Below are 21793 nucleotides of genomic sequence, written 5' to 3' on the forward strand. Positions count from 1 at the left end.
TTATGTACATCAAATTTCTCTCCTGTTCTAATATTTGTTTATCAAAATATTTGTTTTATCCTTTTTTAACATAATATTATATAGCACTTCTCTCTATCTAGTCTTTGTATTAAACACTCTATGTTGATTTAAATTGTAATATAACAAATGGAATTTGTGTTAAAATGAGCAATAAAAAAGACAAAATTTGCCTTTAAGAAACGTCCAAAAAAAGACATTGATTTCTTTTTGCTTGCAAAAATTCAGTGCTTATTGTTGTCAGAAAATGAAAAAAATAAACTTTTTTTTTCATGAAAACTTTGATTCTGTTATTTTTTCTAGTTTTGACTCTGTGTGACTTTATGTGATATCCTATTATATAAAGTAGTAAGCGTTTTTTATCTGTCCCGAAGGATCTCGCTAACCGCTGAACCGATATTGTTCTCCTTTACAGTGAAGCTTCTTATAGGTCCTGGGAAGGTTTTAAACTATTTTTCGAGAGGGTGTCTTAACCCCCCTCTCCCCCAAAAAATAATTTTTATAACTCTTTGGAAACTCATTCTCCTACCAGTGCAGTGCCCCTAGAGGCTTCTAGGGGCGCAGCCGCTAGTTTCATTATAATGCATCTGAATTTTAAAAATTTACATTTTCAGACTTCATAGGATTGTTCAGTTAGGTTTTTTTTGGGACTCAAAAGGACAGTCCGATAAAAATGGACTCCCACGAAGCAGAAGACGTTGTAAAGTTAATATTTGGAGATGATCCACCCTCAGACTGGAGGTATGGTTGTTGCTTCAATTGATAAACTAGCGTTTACGCTTTTATAGGCCTCTAGGGGCACTTAAGGACAGGAGTCGAGCGACCCTCTTCTTTCAAGCTTAATTTTAAAAAGAAAAATTTAAAATAATTGTGGGGTGTAATTTATTTTCCTGGGCTATTTCTCTTTGGAGGGTACAGGTTTAGGCATAGGAAAAACTCACCCAAATTCTTAATTAATTTTCAATCCAGGGTGGGGGAGGTGGATGTGCTCGATAGACAATTTGAGTGAAAGTACCAATTCATTCCATATAATCACATGTATTAGGGAGAATCCCGAGTTCCTGCAGTACCTGACCGAACTTGGAAACCTGGGGGCTGACCGCCTGGCTGTTGAACCTGATACTATTGCCCACCAGCTAACTAGTGTACAGGTACGATTAACGAATCTTCTAAGACGGAATATTAGAGACTTGCTTTTCTCTACCCCATCCCTTCCTCTTCCAAAAAACTAGTATACCTAAGCCTAAATAGTAAATATCTGTGTTCGCATTCAGGGAGAGAGAAAGACTTTACACTAGTATGGTACCCAAACTTTTCAAACTATCAGTGTCCTAACTTTTAAGCCATTTTTATCTACTAAAGGGTTAATTTTGTTCATAAATATTTTGTCCATTGTTAACACCCTAAGATACCTAGAACATTGTAGGTTTAAACTACTTAAGTAGTATGTAGGTATTATTTACAATGTTAATTAATGGCGTATTTTTCAGGGAAGCACCCAGGAGCTGGCCTTCTCAAACTACAAGACATTTATAGAGACCTCTGAGTGTTCAGCTGATATCTACACACAATTAACAAACACAGAAAAGCACCTCCAAACTTTAACACAGGAAAACATGATTTAATTTTTCTTTTTTTTAGTGACGCTGTGTCTTTAGACATATTAGAATTGTCTTAACCTTCAGAGTTGTCATGATGATTCCTGTAACAGTTAGGTACAATTTAGAAAGTGTGGCAAAGCTATAATGATCAGATTTAGCAGTCAGTGTGTCCATTTCAAAATAGTGTTTTTTTGTTTTTTGATTATATTTTATTTTTGATTAAATGCACTTGGATTTTTGATGATTAATATCTTCGACGATTAGGCATTTTAATGGACACTCTTATCCTTGTTTTAATGTATGTACGGAACGTAAATAAATCATGTGCTTAAACCCAGGATATGCCAGAGTTTCTACACAAATGTGAAGAATTTAAGGTTTGCATTTATATTATGTCATTTTTGTTAAGTAACAGGATGTTTGTACCTTTTTTGAGCTGCGCTTCTTATAGAATGTGTTATAATCTGTGTTTTTATATAATAGGGCAAGGCAGCTGAAATCTCTTGTCACCGTAAGTTGACCAGCCTGACACTGAGTAAACACACCCAGCTGTTGGAAATACTGGAGCTACCACAGCTTATGGATACTGTTGTTAGGAATCAACACTATGATGAAGCTCTAGGTAAGTACTAGTAAACACACCCAGCTGTTGGAAATACTGGAGCTACCACAGCTTATGGATACTGTTGTTAGGAATCAACACTATGATGAAGCTTTAGGTAAGTACTAGTAAACACAGCTGTTGGAAATACTGGAGCTACCACAGCTCATGGATACTGTTGTCAGGAATCAACACTATGATGAAGCTCTAGGTAAGTACTAGTAAACACAGCTGTTGGAAATACTAGAGCTACCACAGCTCATGTTGTCAGGAATCACCACTATGATGAAGCACTAGGTAAAATTAGCAACTACGCTCCTAGGGTCATTAGCCAGTGATATTTAGAATGAATGGTCAGGGATCTATGGAGATAAGACAATGCGCGATAAATTGATATTTAAATAAAAGTACACAAAGTTTTTATCTGAGGAATAAGATAATGTGGTTATAAAACTTTGGGTACAACAAGTGTAATTTACAGCGCAATGTCCCCTCTTTCCCTGGAAACAAGTAACCAAACTAATTTACCTGTATTTTAGAGCTGTATTCGTATGTGACCAAGTTGTCTCGCAAACAGCCGGATATCCAAGTTCTAGAAGATATTTGCAGGAATGTAAAGAACAGTGTCAAGCTTATGTTACAGCAACTACTAGCTCAACTCAGGTAGAAATTGAATTAGGGTGACAACATAAATTAATAACAAAGTATAAGCAATCATGGATGTATAAATGTACAAAGTCAGTTATATAGTAGATGTTCAATATGGGGTAGCTAAACCTGTGGGACTTTCTCTGTAACCAATATAACCTAACCTGACTTGACCTAAACTTTAAAAATACTAGAACAACTTCCTTTCTCCCTAGGGGTTTCTGAGCTTGACTAGGCAAGTTACCTAATGTTAGTTTTAGAGTTGGCAATCCGTCCGTTGGCAAAATTTTGAATCGGCTTCGGATTCTTATAAGAATCCGTCCAAAAATAAATCGGATTCTCTGCGGATTCCGGATTCTTATTTTTTTGACGGATTCCAGATTCTAGCAATATGTAAAAAGGGTTTTTAAAAAAATAAATTAAGGGATTAAATTATACCGGGTACTGGGAAGAATCTAAAGCTGTGTTTTTTCATATTTTCTGATCTCTCCACTTGGTGGTGTTAGGGGGTGATAATCTTTGCCTTCAAAGAGGGGGGGGGGGGGTGAAAAAAAAACTCAAGGCGCTAACTTTATCCTAACAATTAAGAATCCGAATCCGCTATAAAAAAAAACCGGATTTTGGATTCTGGATTCCAAAATTGGTCAAAAATTGGGCGGATTCCGTATTCGGATTACCAAACCTAGTTAGTTTCCTTTGAAAAATTTGATTTATTTTTGCTTCGCATCTTTTGGTGTTATAACGGTCTTCGTTTTAAATGAAACAAAATTTTAAATATAAAAACGTAATTTATGTTAACTTTTAGGACTTCAATTCAGCTGCCTCAATGTTTGAAAGTGATCAGTTATTTAAGAAGACTTGATATCTTTCAAGAAAATGATCTTAGATTGAAATTTTTACAGGTATCTAGCTGTTTTTTATTTCAATTAACTTTGGTCTTACAGATACAGAATCTTTATTCCGAAGTTAGATTTAGAGGGAAAAAAAAATTAACATGTCTAAAAAAAATATTCGGTAATTTTTTATACAGTTATGGTGTTTTCCCTCAAAGTCAAGCACTGAACATGAACACTAACCACCTTATTTTTGTAATCAATTAGTGGGAATATTTATACCCCCCCCCCCCCCCGCTACCAAGCCCTGACCCTGTTGGGCTACCCAGTACCTAATATAACCTAACAGTACCTGTAATAATAAGATACCAGAGGTGGATTCTTAAAGAAAATTGCCCCACTAATTGCTTAGTGGGGCAAAATTGTTTTCGTGAAAAATCCACCAAAATCACATTAAAAATCTACAAAAATCAAACAAATAATATGTTAATAACCCTTCTATGATTTTGTTTAATTTTTGTAGATTTTTGATGTGATTTTGGTGGATTTTTCACGAAAACAATTTTGCCCCACTAAGCGATTAGTGGGGCAAATTTGTTTTAAGAATCCACCTCGAAAAACTATCCATCCCTCTTCCCTTATTTTTGATTTATTCAAAAATAAGGAGAAGTAGCTCGAAAAGCATTTAAGGGAAACCTCCAAAATATTCTTTATTTCAACCTTTTTCCAGGCTCGCGAGACATGGCTAGATTCTGTAACCAATGCTGTACCAAGGGATGATGCCTATATTCATATTACTAGAACTATGGAGGTAATATGTGCTTGTTATTTGGTTCTTTTTTGATGATTTTGCATTTGAATTATTGAAATAATTAAGAAAACAACATCCCTTCAAAAGTAGCTAAGCACAAAAAAAATCATAGTTGGACAAACGGGCAAAATGAAATATAAAGCAGATGTAACTGTTCATTTGTCTTGGGAAGTAAGAGATAATATGCGATAAATCAATGAAAATCGCAAAAACTAGATGTAAAATACCTAAGTATTTGTCTTTTTACTCTTCTGGGAATCTTCACAGAATAAAATAGCTGTTTATCTTAAATAGCAGCCAAGTAAACGCATTTCCCGATAGTGTGACTGATGGCAAACGGACAGACAAAGTTAATTATAGAGTAGTATTTTATTGGTTAAATGCATATTTGCTGAATTATTATTTATCGAACTAAGAAAAATTACTATTCACAATGTTTAGGTAATGCGAGTGCATTTATTTGATGTGGTGACCCAGTACAGAGCTATATTCTCTGATGATACTTTTAGTATGGACCAAGAGGGACACCCTGTACCCTGTGATAATAGGTAGGTGTAGTACTGAGATATATTTCTAAATTCTGATGATACTTTTAGTATGGACCAAGAGGGACACCCTGTACCCTGTGATAATAGGTAGGTGTAGTAAAGAGATATATTTCTAAATTCTGATGATACTTTTAGTATGGACCAAGAGGGACACCCTGTGCCCTGTGATAATAGGTAGGTGTAGTACAGAGATATATTCTCTGATGATACCTTTAGTTTGGACCAAGAGGGACACCCTGTACCCTGTGATAATAGGTAGGTGTAGTACAGAGATATATTCTCTGATGATACTTTTAGTATGGACCAAGAGGGACACCCTGTGCCATGTGATAATAGGTAGGTGTAGTACAGAGATATATTCTCTGATGATACCTTTATTTTGGACCAAGAGGGACACCCTGTACCCTGTGATAATAGGTAGGTGTAGTACAGAGATATATTCTCTGATGATACCTTTGGTATGGACCAAGAGGGACACCCTGTAACCACTGAACCGATTGGTTCTCGTAAACAGTAAAGCTATTTCTTAGGTTGAGGAATATTATCTTTTTTTTATTTTAAAAAAGGCATAAGTTTTCATGAAAAACTAATCTTGTTCAGGTTGTTGTTCTCCTCTTGGTTGAGCAGAAAGATTGAAGAATTTATGAAAAGTCTGGAACAAGACTTGTATAAGACAACTGGCTCTATTGAAACTTTGTTAGGACAGGTTAGTTTTATTTATACATGATAGAATTGTCCAATGGATTTTAAACTTGTCATAATGATTTTTATAACTACCAGAAAGTTTGTAATTCATTTTTTAACTTGTCTGCTGAGAATTGATTTTTGTTCTAATGATTTCTTTGACGATTTGGCACTTTGTAAAGTCGATGCATCTCTATAACTCTATAAGTCTTAATATATCTGTCTTTATTAATGCATCATGTATGTATGCAAGTACTTTTGTTTATAGATTTACACCTAATTTAATTTTTTTTATTTCTTGTACATTTAACATATTCTATTTATTTATTCAAACGTTTCACTCAAATTACATATTCAATTTTGATAAAAGCTTTCTCTGTTTTAGGCTATGTATTTTGGTTTGAGTTTTAGCAGAGTTGGTTTTGATTTCAGACCCATGTTGATTCCTGTCTTTGAAAGGTATAACATATTTAAATTTAGCTTCTAGTAAAGATTGATAGATGTTCCAAATTTCTTGTGATGATTCTTACATCCTATGCTTGCGCATCGACCAAACAACTTATTTGTCCGTAGTCGAGCTATAAATTCTGTAAAAAAATAATGCAGGGAGGAAGGGGACATTGAATTCAATTGTAAATTACGCTTGTATCCAATATTTTGTATACACGTTATTTTATTTATTGGCTAAAGAACTTTGCAAAATTGTTTCAAACTAGTATAGTACCTACAAACTTTTCAAGTGATAATTTTAATCTACAATTCATGTAATTTTTTATTATTATTTTGGAATATCAATTTATTGTTCATTTCTTACAGACTGACTAACACTTCGGATTTTAAAGTTGCTTTGCAGGTCATCGAAAACGAATTTTGTTCAGGATTATAATGAGGCAGATGAACCAGCAACTTAACCTGGACTCGAACCTCAAGATTCTGGCCGACAGTTTCTCAGCGGTTAACCTGAATAAAATTTCTGGACTCAAGCATACATCCCCCATCGCTGCTGGACAGGTGATATTTATGCAGTACTATTTTTTGCGGGACTCATACCTGTGGTGCCCTAAATCCCCGGGGTTACCCTGTATCCAATTTTATCTAGACTTAAGTAATAAACGAACATACGGAGAAAAAAAACTACCTCCTCCATATTATTCTTAATCAAAGGGGGGGGGGGGGGGGGCGTAATGACATTTATTCGTAATCCGTGAGCAAAATGGTCTAAATATTTAGCTAGACCCTTCAAACTTGGTATATAAGCCTAGTCCTATAGGTATTACATCTAAATGGCAAAAAAATCCAAAATTTTTTGTTTTATGGTTAGGTTAGGTAAGAAAAACCCTGCGGAAATGGGGTTTTTAGGCTTTTTTTGGTCTATTTTGATGTGGAAACTTACCTTAAATTGTTTTTCTTAGGGTTTTAACTTAAATACACTGTATCTATTCATATGGACATTATTTAAGATGATTCAGCAAGTTGGGGACCGACCCCAGGGGGCTAGGTGGGTGGCCCGCAGGGGTTAAGTGACTTTTTCCCTATACATATGTTGTGATACATCTAACTATACGTTTTTTAGGTCAAGGAACTCAAATTCAGAGCTAAAATAAGCATTAGACTAATCTGAAGCTAGCCCCATCGGGCTAGGTTGGTGGCCCGCAGGGGTTAGGTTCATTTTTTCCAATATAACTTGTTATATATCAAAATATAGATTTTTTAGGTTAAGAAACTCAAATTCTGAGCGAAAATTAGCATTAGACTAACCTGAAGCTAACCCCCCCAGGCTAGGTTGGTTTTCTGCAGGGCTTAAGAGCATTTACCTAACCTAACCTAGGAACTTACTTATATTTTTACATGTTTTTTTTTAATAAACTGTGTCTATTAATGAGGACTTTATTTAAGATAATCCAGCAAGTCGGGCGACCCCAGCAGGCTAGGTTGGTGGCCCGCAGGGGTTAAGTGCATTTTTTCCAATATATATCTTGTTATATATCAAAATATAGATTTTTTAGGTCAAGACACTCAAATTCTGAGCGAAAATTAGCATTAGAATAACCTGAAGCTAACCCCCCCGGGCTAGGTTGGTTTTCTGCAGGGCTTAAGAGCATTTAACTAACCTAACATAGAAACTTACTTATATTTTTACATGTTTTTTTCTTGAATAAACTGTGTCTATTAATGAGGACTTTATTTAAAATGATCCAGCAAGTCGAGGACCGACTAATCTGAAGCTAGCCCCAGCGGGCTAGGTCGGTGGCATGCAGGGGTTAAGTGCATTATTTTCCAAAATACATCTTGTGATATATCAAAATATAGGTTTTTAAGGTCAAAGAACTCAAATTCAGAGCTAAAATAAGCATTAGAATAATCTGAAGCTAACCCCAGCGGGCTAGTTGGGTTGCCCACAGGGCTTAAGTGCATTTTACCTAACCTAACCTAGAAACTTACTTTCAATATTTTTTTAAGGTTTTTTTCTCGAATAAATTGTCCATTCATGAGGACCTTATTTCAGATGATCCAGCAAGTCGAAGACCGACCCCAGCGGGCTAGGTGGGTGGCCTGCAGGGATTAAGTGCATTTTCCCAATATATATGTTGTGATACATCCAATTATAGGTTTTTTAGGTTAAAGAACTCAAATTCAGAGCTGAAATAAGCATTAGACTAATCTGAAGCTAACCCCAGCGGGCTCAGGGCTTAAGTGCATTTTACCTAACCTAACCTAGAAACTTACATTTAATATTATTTTTTTAGGTTTTGTTTCTCAAATAAACTGTCCATTCATGAGGATCTTATTTCAGATGATCCAGCAAGTCGAAGACCGACCCTAGCGGGCTAGGTGGGTGGTCCGCAGGGATTAAATGCATTTAAAAAAAAAGTATGTGTTATCATACATCAAATTATAGGTTTTTTAGGTCAAGAAACTCAAATTTACAGCTAATAAAAGTATCAGACTAATCTGAAGCTAGCCCCAGCGGGCTAGGTGGGTTGCCTGCAAGTCTTAAGTGCTGGGGCTAGCTTCAGATTAGTCTTATGATAATTCTAGCTCTGAATTTGAGTTAACTGACCTAAAAACTTTTAATTCGATGTATCACATCATTTATATTAGGTTAGGTTAGGTAAAATGCACTTAAGCCCTGTTGGCAATCCACCTAGCCCGCTGGGGTTAGCTTCAGATTAGTCTAATGCTTATTTCAGTTTTGAATTTGAGTTCTTTGACCTAAAAAACCTATAATTGGATGTATCACAACATATATATTGGGAAAATGCACTTAACCCCTGCAGGCCACCCACCTAGCCCGCTTGGGTCGGTCTTCGACATGCTGGATCATCTGAAATAAGGTCCTCATGAATGGACAGTTTATTCGAGAAAAAAAAACCTAAAAAAAAAACATATTGAGTGTAAGTTTCTAGGTTAGGTTAGGTAAAATGCACTTAAGCCCTGTGGGCAACCCAACTAGCCCGCTGGGGTTAGCTTCAGATTATTCTAATGCTTATTTTAGCTCTGAATTTGAGTTCTTTGACCTAAAAAACCTATATTTTGATATATCACAAGATGTATTTTGGAAAATAATGCACTTAACCCCTGCAGGCCACCGACCTAGCCCGCTGGGGCTAGCTTCAGATTAGTCGGTCCCCGACTTGCTGGATCATTTAAAATAAAGTCCTCATTAATAGACACAGTTTATTCAAGAAAAAAAACCTGTAAAAATATAAGTGAGTTTCTAGGTTAGGTTAGGTAAATGCTCTTAAGCCCTGCAGAAAACCAACCTAGCCCGGGGGGGTTAGCTTCAGGTTAGTCTAATGCTAATTTTCGCTCAGAATTTGAGTTTCTTGACCTAAAAAACTTATATTTTGATATACAACAAGATATATATTGAAAAAAATGCACTTAACCCCTACGGGCCACCAACCTAGCCCACTGGGGTCGATTCCCGACTTGCTGGATTATCTTAAATAAAGTCCCCATTATAGACAAAGTTTATTCAAGAAAAAACATGTAAAAATATAAGTAAGTTTCTAGGTTAGGTTAGGTGAATGCTCTTAAGCCCTGCAGAAAACCAACCTAGCCCGGGAGGGTTAGCTTCAGGTTAGTCTAATGTTAATTTTCGCTCAGAATTTGAGTTTCTTGACCTAAAAAACCTATATTTTGATATATAACAAGATATATTGGAAAAAATGAACCTAACCCCTGCGGGCCACCCACCTAGCCCCCTAGGGTCGGTCCCCGACTTGCTGAATCATCTTAAATAATGTCCATATGAATAGATACAGTGTATTTAAGTCAAAACCCTAAGAAAAAAACAATTTAAGGTAAGTTTCCACATCAAAATAGACCAAAAAAAGCCTTACCTAACCTAACCTTAAAATAAAAATTTTTGGATTTTTTTGCCATTTAGATGTAATGCCTATAGGACTAGGCTTATATACCAAGTTTGAAGGGTCTAGCTAAATATTTAGACCATTTTGCTCACGGATTACGAATAAATGTCATTACGCCCCCCCCCCCCCTTTAATAATGAGGTGACGAGATTTTCTGTGCTCGACAAGTCACTTTGAGGGACATTCCCTTATTTATGAAATATATTTAGGATGATGTCAGTCAACCTCCTTTGTTGTTGTTGGATTATCCTCCATTGGCTCTGGCTTGCAATCATATTCTGGCAACACTAAATACATTAAGGTAATTTTGACCCTGGCTTCTAATCATATACTGGCAACACTAAACACATAAAGGTAATTTTGGCCCTGTTTTCTAATCATATACTGGCAACACTAAACACATTAAGGTAATTTTGGCCCTGGCTTGTAAACATATACTGGCAACACTAAATCGTTTGGCCTTTTTTTTACATAAAGGTCTGTCAATATTACATAACGTAAAGAAGTTAGGCCTCTTATTGTCATATCAATTAAAAATATAGCATGATTTCTGTAACAGTTAGGTACAATGTGATTTTCTCGGCTGCTATTTTAGATAGATTGCTATTTTTGGTGAAGATACCCCTAACCAAATAGTATCCTGTGTATAAAATATTTGGTCTGTTTGTCAGTCAAGCTTAGAAGCTTCTAATTTAAGGGTGATGTAAAAATATTTATAAACCTTTCTATGAACTATAAAAAGCTACACAAAAAAGTAGAACCTTATTTGTTCAGCGGTTAGTAAGAACCTTTGATACAGACAGATAGACATCCTGTTACTATTTAGATTATGTGCCCCAGTATCATGTGTCCAGCAGGTGACCACAATATTCCAACAATACCTGACTAAATTATCCCAACAAATATTGACATATCATAAGAATAACAAGGCTGCTTGGACTTCGGTTCAGGTATGATTTTGTTTTATACAGGGGTGGGGGGGATATATTAGACTGTAAATTACTCTGGTAGTTACTTAAAGCTTATAAACAAGTTATCAGAAATTGTGGTACTTTTTAAAATTGTGATTGGTTGGTTTTAAACTACTAATGTCTAAACTTCTCAATCAATAATTTTAAGGTACAAAGGGATTATTTTGTTTATAATTAAGTATTTGGTGAGTATTTGGTAAGAGAGGGGTAGGTTTCTGGTAGAATCCGTAAAGGTTATGTGTTATAAGTTAAAAACATTAGTAGAACAATAAAAATTTTTGTTAACTTTTTTTAAAATTTTTATTCTAGGTATAGTTCTTTTCAATAAGAAATACACATATTTAGTGAATATTATCGTTCTACTACTATTTTTAAGCCTTAAAACAGACATTTTACGGATTCTACCAGAAACCTACCCCTCTCTTTATCGTTCATTGTCTTATTCCTTAAGATCCATTATTGTTTAGCATAAAATGGTTTTTTATACCTAAACATCTAAGTTTTAAATTAAACTCTTTTTATGATATAGGTTTTATACATATTTGACATTTTTTAGGATGAAGGTTTTAAGAAGCTCTGTTCAGTGTACAAGTCCATCCTTCTTCCTTATTTACAGGTGAAATTTTATTACATAACTACAGGGTTGTATATCCCCCCACCCCCTCCGACAAAACTATGTCCATTTCCACAGCGCTCGGCCCTCTAGCCATATAACCTAACCTAACCTAATTGTAAAAAAAATATTATTTAAATTTTAAAAAATTCCTAAAAGGATAACACCAGAAATTCAACTTGGTTGCAAAATTTATAAACCCTGGCCTAGTGCAGTGCCCATCTAGCCTATCTTTGCAAAATGGAATAGTCAAATGTCTATCTATCCAATTTAAAAAAAGGTGTAGGACATAAATGATGAGACAATTTTTTTTAGAATTGTATATCTGTTGTGTTTTCACCGAAGCATTTATCAGAAATTAGTGGTCTGTCAGTTTCAGACCTTCGCGCCAAAAATCTGAGCTTTCTCAATTTTGAAGCCATTTGCTCTGATATTGAACAGTTCATAGCTAAAGGTAGCATTTAATTTATTTGTTATTGCCAAAGTGTGTTCATTTATAATTATGAGATGCAACCTTTTAGTGCCCTAGGATATTTTTGGTAGGAGCTCCAATATATATATAGAAAGATGAATTGAATATAAGAACAGATTCATAGCTAAATAGCTTAATTCCTCCATGAAACACTATCAAGCTTCTTGGTAAATTGTAGATTCATTGGTATAGCCATTTTTGAGATATTACTTTTCACAGACACACGCCCCGCTACGATTAATATAGGATATAGTACAGTTCACTTGGAATCGGAAAATTTTTTTAAGAACGTTAAAAGGTTGATAACGGCTGTATGATTGTCATGTTTGAACATTATTATAACCTGCATAATTAATCATACATAATAATAATATTCCTTACTGCACGGAGAACAACGTCTGATAGAAGAAAACACGCTTTTAATGAGCCTTTTTTCGCGCTTTTATATCCTATTTTTAAATTATTTGTAGCCCTTCTTTTGCCGGTTTCAATGATTTGCATAACACATTTTATTTCTAATCATATGTTTAGAAGAACCTGTAAGTGTGGCTACTCCCTCTGTTGTGGTGGGTGATCAGCCGACAGATTATGTGTCTGAGCGGCTAGCTGAGCTTACCATAGCTGTGCAATCTCCGGGAGGGAGAGGTAAGACAAAGATTTAATTTTAAAAATTAACTTTAATTTAATCTTTTATGCATTCAGCAGTTGCCCCCCTATCATAGTGGCTCTGTAATAGTATTAAACGGTGCAGAATAAAAGCTTTTGACTATCCCAATGCTTAAATCTAAAATTAGAATAGCCTAAAACAATCCTAGGACCTATACAAAACTTCCTTAAAAATTGAGTATTTATTTAAATGCCTACTAATTCTAAGCATACTACTTTATGTAATATAAAAATAAGCTACGCCCCTAGAGGCATTTCATGGAAGGGGGTAGTCAATCAACAAAAAATAGCAAATTAAAAAAATTGGCTGGGTTTCCTGGGGCGAAATCCTAAGCTACAGGCACACAGAAAGACATCCTGTTACTTTATTATAAGGATTATTAATAATTTTAATTTCAGTTTCTGAATTGAATGGGGAAGCCAATAAGCAAGAACCACAAGAATTGGATTCCAGCATTGTTCAAAATACCAATACAGGTCAGATTTACCCAGGGATATTCAGGGATAGGACAATTGATGATAAATTAAATTAAATACATTCCCTATGATGACAGACAAAATTACCCTACCCGTAGATAAGATTTTTGGTTTAAAACTATAGGCATTGCTAGTTTAAGCCAACCACTCAGAATTAGATAAAATTACCTAAAGTTTTATGAATATGTTTATGAAACATTTTATAACAGTGGGTACAATTTACATTCTAATGTCCCCTCCCTTCCTGAAAAAGGTTTTTGGCCCTAAGAGTTATATTTAATGATTTACCTTTTTGGTTATGTTTTTTTAATATCGGAAATAACTTAACTTATATTATTAGATACGTTCTTTTTGATAATAGTTACCTAGGTAACTAGTAAGTTATATGCTGACTTTCATTCATTTTAATATCTTGTGTTTTAGTTGTTGAAAGTGTAGAAGTTAATGTAGCAACATCTGAACAAAGTAATACAGCTCCTGAAACTAATATGGAAGTAGAAACTACTGATGTTGTTGATGATAGTATTAATCCTGAACAGGTTGAAAAAGATATAGTTGAGAATACAGACAGTGTTGATTCAGAAACAACAGCTACAGTCGAAGAAACAAATTAAATGTATTTTTAAGAGTGATATTTTGGTAGCCCAGTTATTCTACAATTGGAGATCCTAGATTGTTTGGGTTTTATTATTTTATACGCAAAGAATCTGTGATTAGAATTTTCAAAAAATTAGTTCTTTTTAATTTCATCTATGTAATGAATTTTATTTATACCTATTGTTAGAATTCTTGATATTTTATTGGTGATGGTTGTTTGAATATTTATGCATTGTTAGGATTAATATTTATATAATTTCAGAATTTAAAATGTTAATATCCAAGCTTGCATCAAGCTGTGGCCAGCTGTTGGCTAAAAATGGCGCGAACAGCTGTGACAAGTTGTTGTTGTTTAAAAATGGCGCCAAAAGCTGTGAAAAGATGGTCTTTAGACTCTATACAGGAATGATCAACGATTTATGATTACAAATTACAGTTTAAAATTAAGTCTTAAGTTAATACTGTATTTCATTTTTTTTATTTCATCTAAAAGTGTAAATATCTTGCAAAAATTAAACATTAAAATACTCTTATTTAAAGTAGTTAGATAATAAGGTTTTTGGTTTGTTTGTGTCAATTTATTTTAATTTGAATATGCGATGGTTTTAGGCTGCTTTAGGGAAGCATCCGCTAGTAATAAAGCAACAACGTTGATCATAAAAAATATCCAGGTAGTCCAACAGCCCTAACAAACTACGAGGACTCATTCAATGTTCTGGAAAATGTTGATATAAATGCATACAAGAGCCAGTATGGTAAGCCACAAGAGGCGTGGATTGAAACTCTGGATTCTCCAGAAGGGGAAAGAGTTGGATTAAAATCGTTACACCAGGCAAAATTGCAGTTTTTATTTAATCGAAAAGTTTTATGAAAAAAATTGTGTGTTCCCAAGGATGTATAAGGGTTGGGGATGAAATTGTGATTAATAGGGAAGGGATAATGTACTCTACTGGAACCAAAAGTTTTATGAGCGCGTTCATCCGTTGGTACTAACACAAAAACTTGATTGATCGGTACAACAGAATATTATTATTGGATGTGTACACAAAATCGTCTATTGTCTTATCCCTCAAGATCCTTGAAAAAATGCATTTTTGAAAATCAGGACGTGTTTTCAGTTTACCCCCGAGTAGATATAATTCACAAGAACGCGGTGTGGCAAAGATCATACAGTAAAATTGATTACAATCATGTTCTTAATGTTAATGAGATGATCCACAAGTAAGTATCTAGTTATTTTTTTGTAGCTAGCAGGGGTAGCTATTCTAACCAACAATTCTACAAAAAATCACGAAACCTTATAGAGATTTTTCTAGTAATTAATTACAAAATGGTTACATCAGCCTGATATACTGGTAATATAATTTTCAAATGATTACTTTTTTTCTTGCAACTTTTTTTTTTAGTTTATAATTTATTGAATTTAATTACCAATCCCTTAACAATTTCCTCAAAATTTTCTGGATTAATCTGGATTTCATGGCCTTTCTTTGAAAACTCTTAAATTGAATTAATTGCCCATTGTCCCCTCCCTTACTCCCTGCTTAATATCCCTGATTATACAACTTTAATGTTTAGGCATGGTGGGGGAGGAAAGCCCTGGCCCCAAAAGGGTATGGGCAAAGCCCGCCATGGTTCCATCCGTAGTCCTCAGTGGGTGGATGGAGGAAAGGTATGTACATTGTAGATTGACAGACAAACAGATCAACAAATTGGCTCTAAATTAATAATACGCCCCCCCCCCCCCTTTTTTTTCTTTTTCTTTTGAAAGGTTGTTGGTGGTACCCTCCAAAAATAGTAATAAACCTTAACAGGACTTATGATAAGATATATTGTAAAGGAAAACCATATCGGTTCAGCGGTGAACGAGATCCTTTGGTACACATAGACAACACACATCCTGTTACTTTTCAATACAGATAACGAATAGTTGTACTAAATTTTAATATTTTAAGGTTTTTGGACCGAAGGCGCCAAAGTCGCATTACTACATGTTAGACCGACATATGAGAATTTATGGACTTACCCATACTCTTACTATTAAATATATTCAGGTAGGTATTTTGGATTTTTTACTGGGAGGGAGGGGACATTCAACTTGAAATTATACTGGTAGTCACACTTTTCTTTACACGTTATGCCATTTGTTGGATAATAAAGTTTGAATACTTTTCAGGAGCGTATATTTTTTAAATTGACCCTGCTGAGGGGGGGGGGGGTGTAAAAAAATAAAAAATAAGTTGTTGGGGGGGGGGGGATGAAAAAATTTGCAGCAGGGGAAAAAATAAATCTTGTGCTGAATATACACCCCTGATATTTTTATGAAGTCTTGATTGGTTAGATCAAACTAACATTGTCCATTATCTTTCTGTGGGATAAATGAAAGAATAGCTTTGCTCCTTTCTATCAATAAAATAAACAGACAGCTAAAATAGGATAATAGCTAAAAAGGGGAGCTGTTATTATATTACAAGCTGCGGTTTGCAATTAAATATATGCAAAGCTAGAAGGGTTAGTTGGTATTTGAATCTGGCATAGCTAGGTTCGCCCCCTTTAGCTGTAGGCTTGAGTCCCTAGGTGCGGACGTCACAGTTACTTAAGAAATCCAACCCAGGATAAATATATAATGGTGCATTATTTGCCAAATGTACCACTTTTCTGCACTACCTCTCCGATTTTGTTAATACTCTATATTTTGGTCCGTTGGGTGATTCAAGGATGCTGGATGGCCAAAAAAAGTTTAAGAGTCCCTGGATGTCTAGATATCTAGCTATCAATGAGGGTAGGTAACAAAAATTTTAAAAACACCCATTTTTTCACAATTTTAAAAATTAATTTTTTCATCAATCTTACATCCAACCTATACATTTTATACACCAAAATGATCATTTTTTTTGGCTTAAATCCTGTGTTTTATCTGTGGGCATATGTGGTATTTAATGGTTCGGAGGACCCGGGACTATAAGGTTGTCAAATTTCATTTTGGGACACCCTGTAAATGTGATTTTTGTGTCTGTAGAGCTAAAACTTGGTCCAAATTGGCTATTTTTTTCAAATTACTCTAATATGTGACTTAGTATGTTTGGCCATAGTGTTTTCTGACCAGATCAATATTTTCCTATTTTTTTCTATTTCTAAGTTACTTAAAAGTCATATAGATACAGATTTTGACTAATAACAATAATATTTGCCTATTTTACAAATTTTTACACTTTTTGGACACCCTGTGCATGTTTTTGAAAAATGATGGTTTTTGGGAGGAAGGAGTCGTTTTAGGGCCTTAGACTATTTCTTCATTTTTGTAGAACTTTTCAAGATACATCATTTGTTATTTATGCAAAAAGCGCAAAAACCGAACCGTTTTGCCGTTATTCTCTGCTAAAGGCGGAATTTTTTACGTTTTTTTGCCGTTCCCGAGGATTTAATGCGCATTTTTGGTAAGAAGACGTTGATTTATCAAGATCACTCTGAAATACTTTTATTTAGGAAATTTAATTTTCTAAAATTCATATTAAGTCAAATTTTTTGTGCAGCTAACCGTTTTTCGTCAAGATGGATTTCAATTGTTAAAACAAGAAAATGAAGTGAATATAATATAAATAATTGCTATAACATAAGTAATAAAAGAAACATAAACCATGTACATTTGAAATTTTTTTTGACAAAAATCGGTTGGATATACAAAAATTTTTACATCACATGAAATATAGTAAATTAAAATGCCTAAATAAAAGTATTTCACAGTTATCTTGAAAATCAACGTCTTCCTACCTCAAATGCCCATTAGAACCTCGGGAACGGCAAAAAAACGTGAAAAATTCCGCCTGTGGCAGTGAATAACGGCAAAACGGTTCGGTTTTTGCGCTTTATGCATAAATAACAAATGATGTATCTTAAAAAGTTCTACAAAAATGAAGAAATAGTCTATGGCCCTAAGACACATATTAGAGTAATTTGAAAAAAATAGCCAATTTGGACCAAGTTTTAGCTCGACAGACACAAAAATCACATTTACAGGGTGTCTCAAAATGAAATTTGACAACCTTATAGTCCCGGGTCCTCCGAACCATTTTATACCACATAGGCCCACAGATAAAACACAAGATTTAAGCCAAAAAAAATGATTTTTTTCGGACAGGTATTTTGGGTATTACGCTAGATATCCAAAATACACCTTTTGTTGGACACCCTGTAAAATTAGAGTTTTGGCCAAAGTAGCATTATGTGCGCTTTTTACATGAATAAACGATCATTTTGGTGTATAAAATGTATAGGTTGGATGTAAGATTGATGAAAAAATTAATTTTTAAAATTGTGAATAAATGTTTTTTTTTTTAATTTTTGTTACCTACCCTCATAGATAGCTAGATATCTAGACATCCAGGGACTCTGAAACTTTTTTTGGCCATCCAGCATCCTTGAATCACCCAACGGACCAAAATATAGAGTATTAACAAAATCGGAGAGGTAGTGCAGAAAAGTGGTACATTTGGCAAATAATGCACCATATATATAAAGTATCAGTCTTAATAATATTGCTTGCTTACATTTTGTGTATTCAATAAAGTTGATCAACCTAAAAATAAAGTGAAGTTATTTGATGGTAAGAATAGCGAACCTATTCTATAATTAGGTATTATTTGCTATACGTCCACAATACATTTTATTGTCTTTAACCTAAAGTAAAGCATACACAAAAGCTACCCCTAAACCCTCTCTTATTTTCTATTATGACTATTTAATGGAAAAACGCTGTTTATATTGGTTTATGATCTTGACATGTTTTACTTTCTAGGATGATATTCATGTTGTTGATAATTTGGATATTCCTACAGATGAACCTAACTTTATCACAGGTAAGAAAGTTACACACTCGTTTCATAATAATTTGTCCCTTTTGATAGGTTTTTAGGCCCCTACATTTTTAAGTTTAAGTTCTACGATGGTTTTGGGCTTTTTTTCTACTAACTCACCACCCTTCCCTCCCCTTGATAATAAGGGCACAGGCGCTAGTCAATAAATTTGAAAACTATATTTCGTTTGATATTTCAAAATATTATGCCCTAATTCTGTGAAAAAAAGGAATGCTAATTTTTTACTTAAGGTAATGTTGAAAGCAAAATAATTTTCTTTGTGAAGTATCCCTAGGTATCTGACCTGAAAATATATTTTAGATTTGATACAAGCTCGAGGGTGGGGCAAGTCGACACTCTTTGTGGACACAACTGACATTTTTCCAACAAATATCACCTCTGCCACAGATGATATTCAACATGTTAATCTTATGTAAGTTTTGTTTCAGAGATCTAAATTGATAAGACACTGGCAGATAAATTGATGTACATCACATGCTATGATGATACACAAGTTACCCCCTCTATAGATAAAAATTAGTGGTTGAAACAGTTGGACCCTTAACTAAATGAATCAACCAATCAAAATTCACTAAAGTCCCTAAAGTTGTTAAATCAACGAATAAGGAAACGTTATTATAAAACTTGGGGACTAGTGAAATTAACATAACATTGTCTCCTCCCTCTTTGACATTGTTGGCATTTAGTTGCATTGTTTTAACGGCAAAGCTTTTTTATTAGGGTTGGTAATTTAGTAATGATGCCTTTTTACTGTATTACATTATAGGTACTTGGACATATATTGCATTATTAAGCAGTAGTAGTTACTAATTTCAATGTTATGGTTAATATAAATTTGTAACTGTTGAAACTATCATCTAAATATATTTATTTTTAGGCCAGTTTATGGATTAAATGTTATATCAATGTTAAAACATGAAACCTTAGTTTTAACAGAAAGAGCGGTGGATGATATTACCAAAAAACTTATTTTCGCAGCGAATAGGTAAAAAATTACATTTTGAGTTGTATGATTACGATTATGGTTGAGTAGCATACAACGGACAACCAACCTTTGATTGCACGACCTTTGTCTGGAAATTCTCACTGTGTAGTGTGTATGATAATGAGTTGCGCCTGTTTAAGAACCAATACATTTTAACTATTCTTACTATTAGTGTCAAGCACTGTTCATTAAGATATATAAGTTTTCCGGAATTTTAATGTTAGGGGGAGATTTGAAATCTGCATCAAATTTTAAGGATTTTTTATAAAATTCGTTTTTTTTGTATAATTCTTTATCTAAAAACGGAAATGCATTTTAAGTTAATTAATTTTGACCAATAGGATAGGTGGATTTTAAACTACCTGCGCTCTAATTGGTTGAATGATGTACGCCATCCAATCAGAGCGCAGATTTTTTAAATCCACCAATCACAGATGCCAAAATTAATTAACTTAAATTGCATTTCCGCTTTTAGATAAAGAATTATAGAAAAAACGAATTTTATAAAAAATCCTCAAAATTTGATGCAGATTTCAAATCTCCCCCTAACTTTAAAATTCCGGAAAACTTATATATCTTACTGTTCATAGCAGTAGTATTTTTAACGTCTCTAGTATGACGCGGCGTTTTTCCAAACTCAAACCCTACACCTCTTTAAAAATACCTACCCAAATTTCTAATGCATGAAATAGACGTACTTATATATTGATACATTATTATTAAGATTATATACTACTCCTTTTTCCTAATTGTCATAGGATTCGCCATATCAAAAACCTTTTAATTTTTCAGAACTGACCAAGCTGAAAGAAGTAAATTCAACATGACTGGACCTAAAGAAATTCAATTAAACCTGGAGCAATATAGACCAATTGTTTGAACATACAGATCTTTTGTTAAGAATATTTTCATATTTTTTTTCCAGTATGGCTCCGAACACGATTAAAGTCCGCTGGATATTTAAACAGTTCTGGCCATACTGATTAAATGAAAAACATGTATCGTATTAAAGATGGTTGTCCATAAAAAAGAAAATTAAAATCCCAGGATTAATCCCAAAAAAACAGTAATTAATTTTATAATTTTATTTTTTATCTGCGGATAACTGTCTTTAATATGATGCAATAAATATTAATAAATACATTCTTTTTGTACCCACTTAAAAATAACTTGCGACATTTTAAACAATTTATTACATAAAGAATCAAAATTAAATTTTTCATAGATTTTTTTTTAATAATATATACCTACATATTTAGTGGTTTTCATGGATTTTTAGTGTAATATTAATGTGAAACAATTTATACTACAGATTTTTTTGCCATATTATATTAATTTACCTACCTGAAAATATAATTTGATATGTTTAACATTAAAGGAAATAGTTACAATTTTTTTTTATTTTATATTAGCAAATAATGTTGTAATTTATGCCAAAAATCTTGCATAACAGCTGTTATTTTCAGAGAAGCATGAAACATAAGTGGCCATTCTTATAATGACCCACCACCTCCTATAAAGACACACAAACATTTATAGTTTGTTTAATTATATATAATACTCTGCTGCATATAAAACAATCACCCACCAAGCAAACATGGATTCAGAATTTGAGTTAAACTTTCTTATTGTTAAGGTAAGTTTTTATTTTCACCCAAAAAAATCAGCAGTATATGTTACATGGGAGCTGAGAAAATTAAATTTTTTTCCGTAGCGTTACAAACAGACCAATAAATTGAATGATAGAGTACCTTCTCTACTAAAGAATTTAAATTAGTAGGATGTATGTGTCTCGGTCTAATTGAAATTTGGCGTATCTTTACCATTTTCTTCGGAAATTCAATATTTTTAGCTTGTAAGTTTTAGATAATTTCTTTACCAACGATTTATGAGATTTGTATTTCTGTTCATCTATGATCAATTTTTAATTAAAAAAATTTTTTTAGTGCTTTCCCATCATTTGTATGGCCCTTTGGACATCCATACGTTGTTCTTTGTCTGTCCGTCCGTTCATCCGA

General features: G+C 33.7%; 3 protein-coding genes across 8 annotated transcripts in view; all 3 read left to right on the forward strand.

The window, feature by feature from the left end:
- The first annotated feature begins 601 nt into the window (after nucleotides 1-601).
- Nucleotides 602-14180, forward strand: Cog8 (conserved oligomeric Golgi complex subunit 8). Of its 2 annotated transcripts, XM_080181127.1 has the most exons (20): nucleotides 602-759; nucleotides 1064-1169; nucleotides 1509-1625; nucleotides 1955-1996; nucleotides 2103-2241; nucleotides 2760-2883; nucleotides 3674-3770; nucleotides 4432-4512; nucleotides 4954-5060; nucleotides 5661-5766; nucleotides 6130-6203; nucleotides 6623-6755; nucleotides 10330-10421; nucleotides 10947-11070; nucleotides 11648-11707; nucleotides 12020-12158; nucleotides 12708-12821; nucleotides 13242-13319; nucleotides 13743-13753; nucleotides 13814-14180. In XM_080181127.1, exons 1-20 carry the CDS (start codon nucleotides 692-694, stop codon nucleotides 13931-13933), a joined length of 1932 nt encoding a protein of 643 aa, XP_080037253.1. In that variant the 5' UTR covers nucleotides 602-691; the 3' UTR covers nucleotides 13934-14180. The 2 variants fall into 2 exon arrangements, with proteins under 2 accessions (XP_080037253.1, XP_080037251.1); XM_080181125.1 differs by having other exon boundaries at nucleotides 13743-14180.
- mRpL4 (mitochondrial ribosomal protein L4) lies at nucleotides 14157-21242 on the forward strand. Its single transcript, XM_080181130.1, has 9 exons — nucleotides 14157-14316; nucleotides 14585-14748; nucleotides 15022-15137; nucleotides 15495-15588; nucleotides 15872-15970; nucleotides 18712-18772; nucleotides 19091-19202; nucleotides 19668-19775; nucleotides 20568-21242. Exons 1-9 carry the CDS (start codon nucleotides 14187-14189, stop codon nucleotides 20653-20655), a joined length of 972 nt encoding a protein of 323 aa, XP_080037256.1. The 5' UTR covers nucleotides 14157-14186; the 3' UTR covers nucleotides 20656-21242.
- Nucleotides 21239-21793, forward strand: part of BRWD3 (bromodomain and WD repeat-containing protein) — a 69616-nt gene continuing 69061 nt past the window's right edge. For all 5 annotated transcript variants that reach the window (XM_080181122.1, XM_080181120.1, XM_080181121.1 and 2 more), the window contains exon 1: nucleotides 21239-21411. In XM_080181122.1, coding sequence (XP_080037248.1) covers nucleotides 21373-21411 — 39 coding nt within the window. In that variant the 5' untranslated portion in view covers nucleotides 21239-21372. The remainder of the gene's footprint in view (nucleotides 21412-21793) is intronic.

The sequence above is a fragment of the Acartia tonsa genome, chromosome 13 (assembly GCF_053477335.1).
Source record: "Acartia tonsa isolate MP-2025a chromosome 13, ASM5347733v1, whole genome shotgun sequence".
Classification (NCBI taxonomy): Eukaryota; Metazoa; Arthropoda; class Copepoda; order Calanoida; family Acartiidae; genus Acartia; species Acartia tonsa.